The following is a 12,381-nucleotide window of genomic DNA, read 5'->3' as shown; positions in this document are numbered from 1 at the left end:
GACCTGGGGCCCGTGTCTGCTTCTGCAGGGCCCTTGCTCAGGAGAAGACCTCAATTACACGTCCCTGGTGTTCCCAGGGAAAGGCCACGGGCCGGGACCCACCGCTGACTACGTCAACGTGGACCCGAAGAGGAGGAAAGCTGATTTCTGGTCCTGCTCCGGCCCCGCGGCTGCCAAGTGCATGGAGTACACGGAGGTGAAGCTCTGAGACCCGGGATGCCCAAAGCTCTGCCCATTCCCCTCACTCGGTGCCTGGCATGGGCTGGCTCCTGCAGCTTTTATCCCTTGTGACACTCGAACCAGTGCAATTTGCTTGGCAGAGCCCTTAAAGGCATCACTGTTCCTGAAGGATGCTGGGTGCAGCGCAGCTCCTCCCTGCTCTCCACTTCTGTGTGGTGGCTTTTTCCCCATCGTGTGAAAGCAAATGAAGCATCGCCCCCACCCCTCAAAGGGGATGCATTCCAGGGAGGGAAATGCAGTGGTCTTCAAACTATCCCCCCACGCTGGGTGGCAGCTCCTCTGAACCATGCTTTCTTTGCTGATTGCTGTCATAAAACCCTTTTAAACACAGTTTCTGCACCAGCTTTTCCCTGTGCTGATTCCCTGCCCTTCCCTGCACCCTTTTTCCTTTGATACCCGAGCCCCCATCGCCCTCAGAGCTGTCACTGGGGTGGCTGCGTGGCCACTGAGAGGGATGCTGGGGCCAGGCAAGGAGCATGGTCCTGCCCCACAGCTTCCTCCCCCAGCTGAAAGCCGTTGTCATCAGCCCAACCAGCAATCAGATGGGGGCTTCCCAGGGGATTTATATCCCAGCCTGCAGCTGGGGGGCCTGGGCTGGCTGCTGGAGGGGCACAGGACTGGGCCACAGGTCTCCACGTGAGCACAGGCAAGTGAAATCCCTTTGCCCTGTGGGGAGGGGATGATGTTCTCTGGCTCCCACCTTTTGCTTTCCTTTCTCCCTGTACCGGATGCCCTGAATGCAGGATTTGGTGTCTCCCTACCTGCTCAGTGCTTACACCCAGCACAGGGAGAGGCTTCATTAGGGGGCTCCCAGCACAGCCCCACTTCCTCAGGGATGGAGCTGCCTCAAGTGCGTTTCCAATCAGCTCAGCAGCGATGAGCTTCAATGAAGGCTTGTGATGATCGATTTGGCACTGATCTGGGGACTTGGGCACTGGGTTTATGGCTTTATTGTGCAGATCTGGCCCAGCTTGAAGGGCACAGGGAGGGAAATGGTCAGAACCCCAAGCAATTACTGAGGGCATTGCTAAAGGTTTATGGAGATGAGTCCAAACTGAGTTTCTGGAGGAGCTGACTCAAATGGTTTGTAGTCAAGTGAAAATAACAAGATTTGGAAACACAGTGTGCTAGTTTTACAGAGTTAGCCTGGGATAACAGAGGGAAGAATGCACCTTGCTTGCAGGCAGTTTGGCACCTTCAGTGCTCACTTGTACATCCCCCCCATCAGCAGCTTTTGAGCTCAGCTGGAGCAAGGGGATGCTTTCACCTGCCTCATGCTTTCAAAACAGCTTCTGGGATACCCACAGAGTGCAGGGAGAAGGGCTGGGGCTGGGCCTGCAGGCCAGGGCTCGTTCCTGCTGCCGCTGCCCTCCCCAGAGCCTCCTCTCCTGCAGGCTGAGGACGGGAGATGAGCGACCCGTTTGCAGGCGGCTCTCGGGCAGACGCAGCCACATTGCCTCCTGCTGTGCTCGCGTCTGTTAAGCACTCAAAGCTCAGCCCCCTCCAGGCAGACCCGCACTGGTGCAGCATCCCCTGGGCGCGAGGCATCCCTGCAGGAGAGCAGCCCCGTCGTGGGCGGCTTCCTTACTCGTGAGGGATGCGGATGCTGTGGTCGGGCAGTGCCGGTGGGGCTCCGTCCATCTCCCCCCCTGCAGCGTGCGCAGTACCAAGCACTCCAGGGCAAGATGCTCTCTGCGTGAAGCACACGGCCTTAGGCGAGGGCGATGCTGCCAGATGTGGAGAGGCGCTTCCGCAGCGACAGCGCTTGCGGCGTCACATCTGGCAGCAGCGGTACCTGGGCACCGGGCCCTGCCGCAGCCTAGAGCGTGCCCGACTCGGTCACCCCCTCCTCGCAGGGGGAGCCCAGGCTGTCCCTGGCGCTGCCGCCGTGCAGGGGCAGGCTCGGCCCGGGGCTGTGGCTCAGGATCGTGCTTTTCCTGCTGCAGAGGCTGCCGGTGGAGCCCGCCCTCCGCAGCCCGGGCCGGGGGCTGCCCCAGCGGCGCAGGCAGCGAGCGGCGCCCCGCCGGAGGTGCCCGCTGAAGGCCATGTAGATCCAGGGGTTGCAGCAGCTGCTGAGGCTGGCCAGCAGCATGGTGATGGTGAACGCCGCGTTGGTGGAGTCTGCGGAGGCAAAGGGGAGACCTGAGACACGCCCCGGACCGGGGGCTCCTCTCGGCTTGGGCTCGTGCCCCCTGTCCCGTTCCCATCCCGTCTGATGGGTGTTATCTGGGTAGGGGGGCTTGCAGCACAGGAGGCAGAGCCAGGCTCTGCCCTTGGCCGAGGGTTGCAGGGGGCTGAAGTGCTGTAATGGGGATGTGCCGCAGCATCACATCCCAGCAGCTTCTGGACCTCCCTTCAGCCTGTTTGCTGGCTAAAGTATTTCCTAGAGGCCTTTCAGTCTTGGATAAAGTTCCTTCTACCCCTGAGCAGGCTGGGAGAGCTCCGAGAGCTTCCAGAACAAGCAATGATTGGACTCTGCAAGCAGCTTCCTATAAACACTGATGGGGAGCAAATCTGTTGCCTTCCCCACGACAAAACAACAACTCTAGGTTGTTATCGATGCAAAGGGGGTTCTGTGCACCTCAGGCTGCAGCCCAGCATCGCAACCACTACTCACCATCATCAGGAGCATCCTCGTCCCACACCGACCACATCTGCACGCTGAAGAATGGGGCCCAGCAGGCGACATAGGCCACCACGATGACGAAGGTCATCTTCACCGTGCGGATCTTGGCGCGGGAGATGGTGCGCACGGAGCTCACCCGTGAGGGCTGCCCGCTGGGGCCCCTCTCAGAGGAGCAGGGAGCAGGAGGGGCGGCCACTGTGGTCGCCCCTGTGCTGGGGACACCGCTCTGGGTCTTGCCCTTGAGGTTCTTGCAGATCTCGTAGCAGATGAGGCTGTAGCAGACGGTGAGGATGCCCATGGGCAGGATGAAGATGCACAAAGTGGTCCAGGTGATGTAGGCTCGGGCGCCCCACGGGTACCTGAAGTCTGCCCAGCAGTCCAGCACCCCCGAACCCTGGCGCACCTCCTGCAGGGAGAAGATGAAGACCTGGGGCAGGCTGAGGAGGCAGCTCAGCAGCCACGTGGCCCCGATCATCACATAGGCCTGGCGGCTGGGCTGCTGCAGGCTGTGCAGCGGGTGGCACACGGCCATGTAGCGGTCCAGGGTCATCATGATGAGCATGTAGGTGGAGGCGAACATGCTGAGCACCTGCAGGTACTTGACGGCCCTGCAGAGCGGGTCTGGCCCCAGGAAGCGGTAGGTCACCTCCCAGATCATCTGCGGCAGCACCTGGAAGAGGGCGACCCCCAGGTCGGTCAGGCCGAGGTGCAGGATGAAGAGGTGCATCCTGCTCATCTTCCTCCTCCGGCGGTACATGGCCAGCAGCACCCCCACGTTGCCAACGGTCGCTACAGCCAGGATAGTGGCCAGCACCCCGACCTCTGCCTTGGCCAGCGCCTCGTCCCGGGTGTGCAGGAGGGTCAGGTTGGGGTCCCATGGCAGGGTCTGGGGGCTCAGACCCTGGCTGTGCCCAGGCCGGCTGTGATGAGAGCTGTTCCAGCCCCAGCCTGGCTCCATCCCTTCGGGCAGCTCCAGCACTTGTCTCCAATGGTTCAGCCCTTCCCTATCTCCTAGGGCTGAGCTGTCATGGTCAGCGCTGCCCCTGAGCACCGCAGCCCCTGTCTCCTCTTCCTGGTGCAGCTCAGCATCACCTCACCCCTTGCTGGGCGGCTGCAGTCCTCTTCTGGGCTGCTCTGTACAGCAAAGCAGTGCAAGAGCCTCTGGTTCAGCCCTTGATCTTCCTCTCCTCTGCACCAAGCATTCCCGAGGCCCTGTTTCTCCCTGGATCACTCATTCTGTGCATCCCCTCTCCTCCTGTGCTGGGAATTGAAGGGGAAAAGGAAGTCTCTCTTTGGCCTCTTCACTCTGGGAACAGAAGTGGGGCAGCGGTGCCCTGGTGTCCATGCGCTGGGAAGTGGGTGGTTGCTGCTGCTGCTGCTGCTGCTGGCTCTGCCCCCGTGTGAACGCTGCCGGGTTTTATAGCCTGGCAGCTCCCCTCCCTGGCTGGCCCCAGCATCCCGCTCCGGTGGGAAGGTGCGAGCTGCTTCCCCTCCTGCTGCTTTGCTGGAGGCTTTACCCCAGTAGGATTCCCGGGCAGGAGCAGAGGTTGGGAATCTCCCCTTGCCCCCTCTTCTGCAGCGGGTCAGGGCTGGGGACACTGCCCCTGGTTTGCATTGTCCCTGCTGGGCAGATCCCACCAAATCCCTACCCCCTCTGTCCCGGGAGATGGGAATGGGGGGGACCCTGGAGCAGCTCCCAGAGTAGGATTTGGGCATCAGCTCTGTGGGTCTCAGCCCTGCAGCAAAGTCAGTGGGACCTTCATTTACTGGCACCGTGTCCTGAGGCTGCTTGTTCTGATGTGCTGCCCTTTCCTTCTGTGTGGGAAGGGCATGGAGATTGTCCCTGAGATACAGCAAAAACCCCAGCCTGGTGCTTAGGCTGGTGCTTAGAGCAGTTGAGCACTGCTGTTTTAGTGCATCCCGCAGAAAGCCACCCTGGAGGCTTGGTTTGTCAAGGTAACACTGCCTTACGTGGCTGAATCGGCAGCTGGTAGCATCAATCCGCATGAAGCACAGCACATGAGGTGCTGTCTCCATCACCAAGAGCCAACCTGTGCTCTTCAGACCTCGAACACAGAGGTAAAGGGGCTGGGATTGCTGAACTGGGGGCTGCATTGTGAGCAGCTCGCTGGGTGAATGAAGATGTGAACCTTGTTGGCCTGGGGCTGGTTTGGCTCCCTTCCCAACACAGGGGCTGTATCTGCGGTACGTGATGGTGTCGTGGTGCTGCCAGCACGGAGCAGACTTGGGCTGTCGTTGGCATTTAATCACTGAGATGCTTTCTGTGGGTCAGGGCAGCCGAAAGCAAGACTGGGTCCTTTTGCACTGGTTCGGATGCTATAAAATGAATGGTGTTGCAACTGCTTTATAGCAGCTTGGGGTCATCTCCTTGGGAAGGCTGAGGGCTGGGAGCTCCTGGGATCTCGTGCTACTTTTAACACCAACTCTGTGTCAAAATGAAGCCATTTTGACTTCCCTCCACCTCCTGGAAACAGGAACTGCTGAGATGTTCCAGGTTCTACAGGCTCAAGGCCTCCATCCCTCCTGCCGCTGACCCGGCTCCATAGGTGCATGGAATGGATTGGGTTGGAAGGGAACTAAAGAGCATCCAGTTCCAACCCCCTGACCTGTATCTAAGTGGAGCCCTGGTCCAGTGCTTGCAACTGGGACTCCCTTTGGGCTCAGGAGGGAGATCTCTGTGTAGTCGTGCGGTGCAGTCGCAGCTCTGGGGAGTGAGGACGGGAGCAGTTGGCAGTGTAAGGCAATCCTAAGGCAGATGTGTCCGTGTCCCCGCTGCTCCCCCCTTTCCCTCATCCAGATTTGGGCTTTTTTCCATTTAATTAAACCCTCTGATGCCGCTTAATATTAGCGAGGCTGTCTGGGAGCCTGAATAAACATGCTAAGCACATGGCCGTGCCCCAGAGGCTGCCTGCTGGGGACAGTGCCGGGTGGCACAAGCAGGTCTGATTTGCCTGGAAAACCCAAGGGAGCTGTAGAACAAGCAGGACAAGAGCAGCTGAGGGTGAAGAGCTGAGCTTTGAGGTGTCGGCGCTTAAAAGCACTGCCTGGAACCTAAACCTGGGGGGCTCCATCCGTGCTGTGAACTGTCCCCCCTTAGACCCCGCAGCCTTCCGGGTGGGTTTGGAGCAGCCTCTCCTCCCTGCATGGTGACCCTGGAATACTTTGCAGGCTGGTGAAGAGCGCTGGAATCTGCTGTTGGGTAACACAGAGCCAGTCCGGGGGGGTCATTGCAGTTAACAGCTATTGCAGTTTACTTTTCCCTTGTTTCACTGGGGCTTTTCACTTGACCCCTATGTGTGGAAAGCGTCTGCTTAAGCAGAGGCAACTGCCAGAGGGGAAATGGAAGCTGCAGGCATCTTGGGGACAGCAGATTGCTTGTTTGTCATCCTCGCGTTCTCCCTGTTGGCTTCCCTGTACAGCCAGGGACGTTTGAAGACTTCGGTAGCTGAGCTGCTTCCCTTTCCTTCCCCACTCCCTCTCCGTGGTCATCGTCAGCACTTAAACAGCAGACACAGGCAGAGATTTGCAACCTTCAAATCAGGAATAACCCCCCCAACGCTGTGTCTCCAGGCTGGAAACAAGCAGCTTTTCCTTGTCTGCTCCTGGCAGGCTGCTGGGGGTCTGTCAGCTCTGCTGGGGACAGAGGAGACCCCATCCGGCTCCAAAGTCCCACCATGGCCACACTGGGAAAGGTCCTTTCTTTAGGGCCGGTATTTTGCTCTGTGCAGTGCAGGTGTGATCCGTGGGTGGGATTCCAGGCCCTGTATCCTATGGGGATGAGCTGGTTGCCCACGGAGGGCAGCTCATCGTTCACTTAACACACTGGGTGGTTCTTACCTATGGGGAGCCCTTGGACTGCCAAGCAAAGGGGCTTTAAGATGCTGTGGGACGAGTTCACAGCACCAGGACTTGTTCTGGAAGCACCGCTATTGGGTGTACTGCTTCCTTTGAGCTGTTTGAGCAACTTCTTGCCTTTGTGTGTCTAACAATAGGACAAAACAAGCCCAGTGAAGCACATTGCTGTAGTTGCACAGATAAGAAGTGCCAGTGGAATTACTGCCTTCAGCCCGCATGAAATGTGGGTTGGGTTCCCCCCTATCTTAGTGTGTGAAAATCTCCTTGGAAACAGCTCTAATGGTCTGCCTCCTCCCTTCTGCAAGCGCAGCAGAAAGCTGTGCTCTAAATGCACTGCTGCTCCTCGTGAAATGGCTGTGGGCAGAGCATCCTCGTGGGGTTGATGGAGTTGTAACACCGGGATGCTGGCTTTGCTCGGCGCTCCCGTGCTGTGGTTCTCTGCTGCCTGTGCTTCAATACCAATGGAGCTCCCAGGGGAGCACCCAGCTCCGCACAGCGCAGGCGATGCTGCCCCGCACCCGGTGTGATTGTGACCCACTGAAGCAGAATTCCCTGGTGTCAGCTGGGACATGCGGCTTCCCTGTGCCCCAGCCTGAGGACGGGCACTGCCAGCTCCAGTTTGAAACAGGCACCAGCTCCGAGGCTTGCACAAGCCCTTCATTAACACCCAGTTCTTTGTCCTTTGGTTAGCACAAGAGGAGTTAATCCTCCAACTGCTCTCATCCCGGTTCTTGGCAGGGGTGAGAGCCTTTGGGGAGGCAGTTAATGCTCTTTAATCCCCTCCTGGTGTGGGGTGGCCGAGGAGAAGGTGATAAAGTACAAGGGCTGCACACAATGTGCTGCCTGCTGGCGAGGTCAGATCGGGCAGCCCGGAGCTGTTACTGGCTCCATGGGATGTGTCCTGCGCCCTGCAGCACAGGCACTGGGCTCTGCTGTCCCCGCTCTGCACCGGGTGGGTTTGAAGACCCCATGGACGCCATTCCCCAGCACTGAGGACACGGCATGGACACTCGTTGCAGGGAGAACCGAGGGTTATGCCTGCTAATGTTGGTGTTGGGAGGCGGTGTTTGTCGCCTAACTCGGGTTTAGACCCCATCGTCCTGGGGGTTATTCAGCTCCATGGGAGGTCTGGTTTAAACCTTTCGGGGGTGAACATCTGAGCCTTTAACCTGAAGTTCAATCTCTGGTTCCTTTGGGTTCCTGTGTACAAATGGGTGCATCTGGGCGCAGAGCAGGAAGATCTCTGAAGCTGAGCAGAGCTGCTCTGGGGAGGCAGCAGCTGGGATCGGTGCTTTGGTGCTAAAGCCAGTGATGAGCAGCTCTTCCACACGCAGCTTGCTCCCCTTCCTGCTGATTGCCCACTAGGGTGTTCCAGCACCGTGGAGCAGAGGTGATCCTGCCCCTGCTCGGGAGCCGATTGCCCGAAGTCACTGACCTGGTGCCTCGCAGTGCCCAGAGATGGCAAAGGAAGGCGAAGGCTGCGGCAGGAGTTAAACTGATTTACAGGCAGGGCATGAGGGGGGTGTTTCACTGGGAGGCTGGGCTCCGGCAGCCTGGCTGGGGTCAGTGCTGGTTGCCGGGAGCAGACCATGGCTTTGCCTCCGGCTCTTCCCTGCATGCACGGTGCCAAGTGCCCCAGCGCCCTGAGGAGCCGGTTGCACGACGGATTTGAGAGGCCACGGGGCTGTGCTCGGTGCTGCTGCAAGTGGGGAGGGTGCCCCCCGTTTTGGAGGAGCGGTGTCTCAGGGCCTGCCAGACGAATGCTTTCATCCCTTGGGATTCGCGTGGTCTGCGCCCCGGTGTTTCGGGCTGTGATGGATGATCGCTTCATCACACACACAGATCGCAGCCTGCCCTGAGAGCCTGCTGGTAGGGAAACCCAGCCTGAGATCAATGGATGTCTTCACTGGCCTTTACATTATCTCCCTGTCTCCCTGAGCTGCTGTCGGCTAGAAGACGAACCGAGTTAACGTGCGGGTCAAGCATCAGCCAGAGATTTTACTTCAGGGTTTCTGTATGAGAGTATGGGTATCGCTGTAGCAGCGACGGAACTGCATCTGTTCTGCATCCTGCCTTCTGGGCAGCTTCCACGCCAGCTTAGGCAAGCGTGGGGAGCCTCGGAGCGTGTTGAAGCTGGGAGGGAGAGAATCTTCCCTGCGCTGGTTGAGGTTTTATGGGGTTCTGTTTGGCAGCACAATGAAAACTGAGAGAGACCATGCTCCCATGGAGTCCTCATTCCAAATTAGGTGGGGGTTTGAGTGTGTGTTTCTGCCCCGAGCCTTTCAAAGCCCTGTAATTGCATGTGTTTAGTAGATCGTCTGCATCCGGTTCCATCTAAAGAGCTTTTGCTTGTCCGTCACTGATGCCAGCAGGAGTTTGGGTCCATGACCCAGGGAGCTGTGGGCTCTCCTTGCAGAGCATCCGATCCCAGCCCGAGGCTTAGCAGAGCACTGTGCCTGTGACACCGAGGTGAGAGCAAGCACGGGCAGCAGATTTACAGCTAACTGTTGGACTAGGGTGAGACACGAACATCGGTGCTAAACCCCTCGTGCTCAGCCAAGCGAGGCAGGGAGGCTTGAGCCTGCCCCTGGTGCTCCTGGCTCCAGGGTCTCTGCAGTTGCTTGCTTCCATGGAGAGCCCTCAATACAGTTCAACCAGTGCTGAAGTCCTCAAAGGTAATTGGGGCAGGATTAGTGCAAGGGGAAAGCAGAGCTGCAGGGGAAAGGGGCAGCTCCCTGATGGGACCTGTGCCTGCTGCTTCAGCCTGATGCTCTGTTCCCTCCTGGTGGTTTGTGGGTAACAGAATTCCCTGCCCATCCCGGCGGCCAGGCTGCACTAAGGACCTCTGGGGTGCATCCTGCTGGATGCTGGGACTGGATGATGCTAAGGTCCTTTCCAACCCTAACTATCCTATGATCCCATCACCTGGAGGAGGAGCAGAGCAGCTCTGACACCGCAGCAGGAGAGAAGAGCATGAGGCGGTGCTTGGGGAGTTACAAAGGTCCCCAGGACCCTGGGCAAGCCCATTCAATTGATATCCCAACTTCTGACAACCAATATCCACTGTCCTGCCCCCAAACTAATGGATTTCATACATGAGTGAATCTAACGCCGTCATTTAGCTCTGTCTGCTGGTGGAGGCTTTGAAGTACAAACTGATTATGCAGGGAGCAAGCTGGGAGCTGGTTAATAAGTTCCTACAGAGTGTGTGCTGCTGGGAGGCTGCGTTGGATTAAACGGAGGGGTTTATTGTTGCTGTGGCTTGGGCTTCAGCGTGGAGACAAGCGAAGCGGCAGCAGAGGCTGTCACCAGAGAGGGGGAACTGCAATGAGAGTGTTGGGAATGCTTAAAAACTACCCAAGTGTTAATGATGGGGATCCTCCGAACACCTCATTCTTCACCTCATTTGCTTGATTTTGCCTCATTTCAGGCAGGCTGGTGGTTAATGGAGGAGATTGAAGTGAAGCAGCTCGAGGATTTGGCTGTTGTGGCGCTGAATGGAGTAAAGCACAAACATGCTGCAGTCTGAGGTGGTTGTCTGGAGGTGCTGAGACATCCTGGGGGTGTGAGAGCTCTCAGCTCGCCCTGCACCAGCCCTTCCAGGGTAGAGTGGCTCCTGATTTCACCCCTGAGGTTCTCCTCGATCTGAACATCTCAGGTCTCTGGAGATGCCACGCTCGTGGTGGCAAAGGGCTGAGGCGTTAAGGAGCTCTTCTGTGGAGCACGTTGGAGGGGCTTGGAGCAAGCTGCTCCAGTGGAAGGGGTCCCTGCCCGTGCAGGGGTTGGAGCTGGAGGAGCTTTAAGGTCCCTTCCACCCAAACCAGCCCGGGATTGCCCCCAGGGCTGGGGCGGCCGCGCTACCGCCACGGTCCGGCAGGTGGCGCCGTGGCTCCGGCTGCCGAGGGCGCGGCCGGGGGTCCGGCCGGTGCCGGTACCGGATGCTCTGGGGCTCAGCCCCGGGCTGCATCAGCCCGGTAAGAGACGGCGGAGGCCGCGGTGTGGAATGGGGCTGGGGCTGCCCGGGCAGCAGGAAGCGTCCGTGCTCCCTTTGGCTTTATCCCCTTTAAGGACACGCAGCTCTTGGGTCCCCCCGCAGCGCTCAGGGGAAGGGTGACTCGTCCCCTTTGGGGCCACGAGCACCGCTGAGCAGACGTTAGCACTGTTTGCACCCAGTTCCTGCGGTGCCCCTGCTCCCCGTCCGGGGGCCACTGCTGGAATCGCATCCCCTGTGCAGCACACCCCATGCCACCGCCACTCGGGATTTCAGGATGCATGGGACTTGCCAAGCAACGCTGTGGCCGTTGCCTTCCTGCTGGTTAATTCCTGGCCAAAACCCTTGCCCCGTGCATGCTGCCATGGAATTCTTTTGGTTACAGATAAGCAGCAGAGCAGTTTGGAACTGGCTGGGTGGTTTCCATGGGTTTAAAAGCGAGGTTTGGGTGCGATTTGTTGTGTTTGAGGTGTGAAATGTCTGGATTTTATCCCTGTGTCTGGCAGGAGCATTGCAGTGAGGGAATGTGCAGAGAGTGAGTGTTCGAGGCCAGGTTGGACACAGGGGCTTGGAGCAAGCTGCTCCAGTGGAAGGGGTCCCTGCCTGTGGCAGGGGTTGGAGCGGGATGAGCTTTAAGGTCCCTTCCAGCCCAAACCGTTCCATGGTTCATGCACTGATCTTGGTGCCTTCCCTCAAGCTGTGTTTGTTCCTACCCCTAGCCATGAACTGCCTTTCTTTCCCCTGGCTCAGACTAAGACACCAGCAATCTCTAACACGCCTCTAACGGAGAGCAGTGGGGGGGTTACTTCTGTGCCTGAGCGCGCACATCACACACGGACCTTGATGCACCATTGCTGCACAACACAAGGTGCATTTTCCGCCTTTTGCCTTCCTCTGGAGCTTCTGACCCAGCCCCTGGCTCCAGGAGGATGCAGCAGTGAGGAGCAGGAACATCGGCCACGTCCCTTTGGAGTTTAATAGTGGTGTCCATCCCCTGCTACGTGCCTCCAGGCTTGCAAACCCCATTGGGCATTCCTGCTTCAGGAGCCGATGGTTGTGGCCACTTGGAGCTTCTGATAAATGTTGGCACATCTGATTTATCGTCTGACTCGGTTCCCAAGGAGACCACGTATGCAGCAGCCTGAGATAAGCAGCTTATAACCTAAAGGTGAATGCCTTAAAATATCAGTGTCCCTTTCTCTGTTCCCATTGATAGCCAGCTCTTGCTTTTCCTGGCTATCTTCATTTCACTCTGTTATCAGAGAATGAAACACTTTGTGTTGTGTTGAGGAACCTTCCTGCCTTTACAATTGGCTTCAGTTCTAAATGCAGTTGGATTTTCTGTTATCTCTCTTAATGCAAATCTGTTGAGCATAATAGAATCATAGAAACATAGAATAAGGGAATAGTCAGGGTTGGAAAGGACCTTAAGATCATCCAGTTCCAACCCCCTGCCATGCCAGTGTCTTATATGCTGTGACACCTCCTGTGCTAGACCCATAGCTGGAAGAACCCCCCATCCCTATGGGACATGTCCAGGCATGCATGGGCTGTGTTACCCCCAGCCCTGTTATCTGTGTGCTTCAACCTTGGTTTGAAGGAGACGCAGTTGACCTGTCCACCAGCTGGAGAAGGCACCTGATGTGTG

General features: G+C 57.9%; 1 protein-coding gene across 1 annotated transcript; it reads right to left on the bottom strand.

Moving 5' to 3' along the window:
* Positions 1-2,059: 2,059 nt before the first annotated feature.
* Positions 2,060-3,837, bottom strand: AVPR1B (arginine vasopressin receptor 1B). Its single transcript, XM_061454977.1, has 2 exons — positions 2,858-3,837; positions 2,060-2,361 (listed from the first exon to the last, which is right to left on the bottom strand). Exons 1-2 carry the CDS (start codon positions 3,822-3,824, stop codon positions 2,060-2,062), a joined length of 1,269 nt encoding a protein of 422 aa, XP_061310961.1. The 5' UTR covers positions 3,825-3,837.
* Between the last annotated feature and the right edge of the window lie 8,544 nt (positions 3,838-12,381).

This window comes from Pezoporus flaviventris, unplaced genomic scaffold (assembly GCF_033815535.1).
Source record: "Pezoporus flaviventris isolate CSIRO_AGI_PZ_B2104156 unplaced genomic scaffold, CSIRO_AGI_Pfla_v1 ptg000017l, whole genome shotgun sequence".
In the NCBI taxonomy this organism is placed as follows: domain Eukaryota; kingdom Metazoa; phylum Chordata; class Aves; order Psittaciformes; family Psittacidae; genus Pezoporus; species Pezoporus flaviventris.
The sequence above is the reverse complement of the archived record's forward strand: the minus strand, read 5'-3'. Positions and strand labels throughout refer to the sequence as shown.

Bases quoted from the DNA above. Each gene is read 5' to 3' on its own strand.
- AVPR1B (XM_061454977.1), bottom strand. From the start codon at position 3,824: ATGGAGCCAGGCTGGGGCTGGAACAGCTCTCATCACAGCCGGCCTGGG. The intron at 2,362-2,857 runs GTGAGTAGTGGT...TTGCCTCCGCAG, and splicing joins CGAGGATGCTCCTGATGATG to ACTCCACCAACGCGGCGTTC.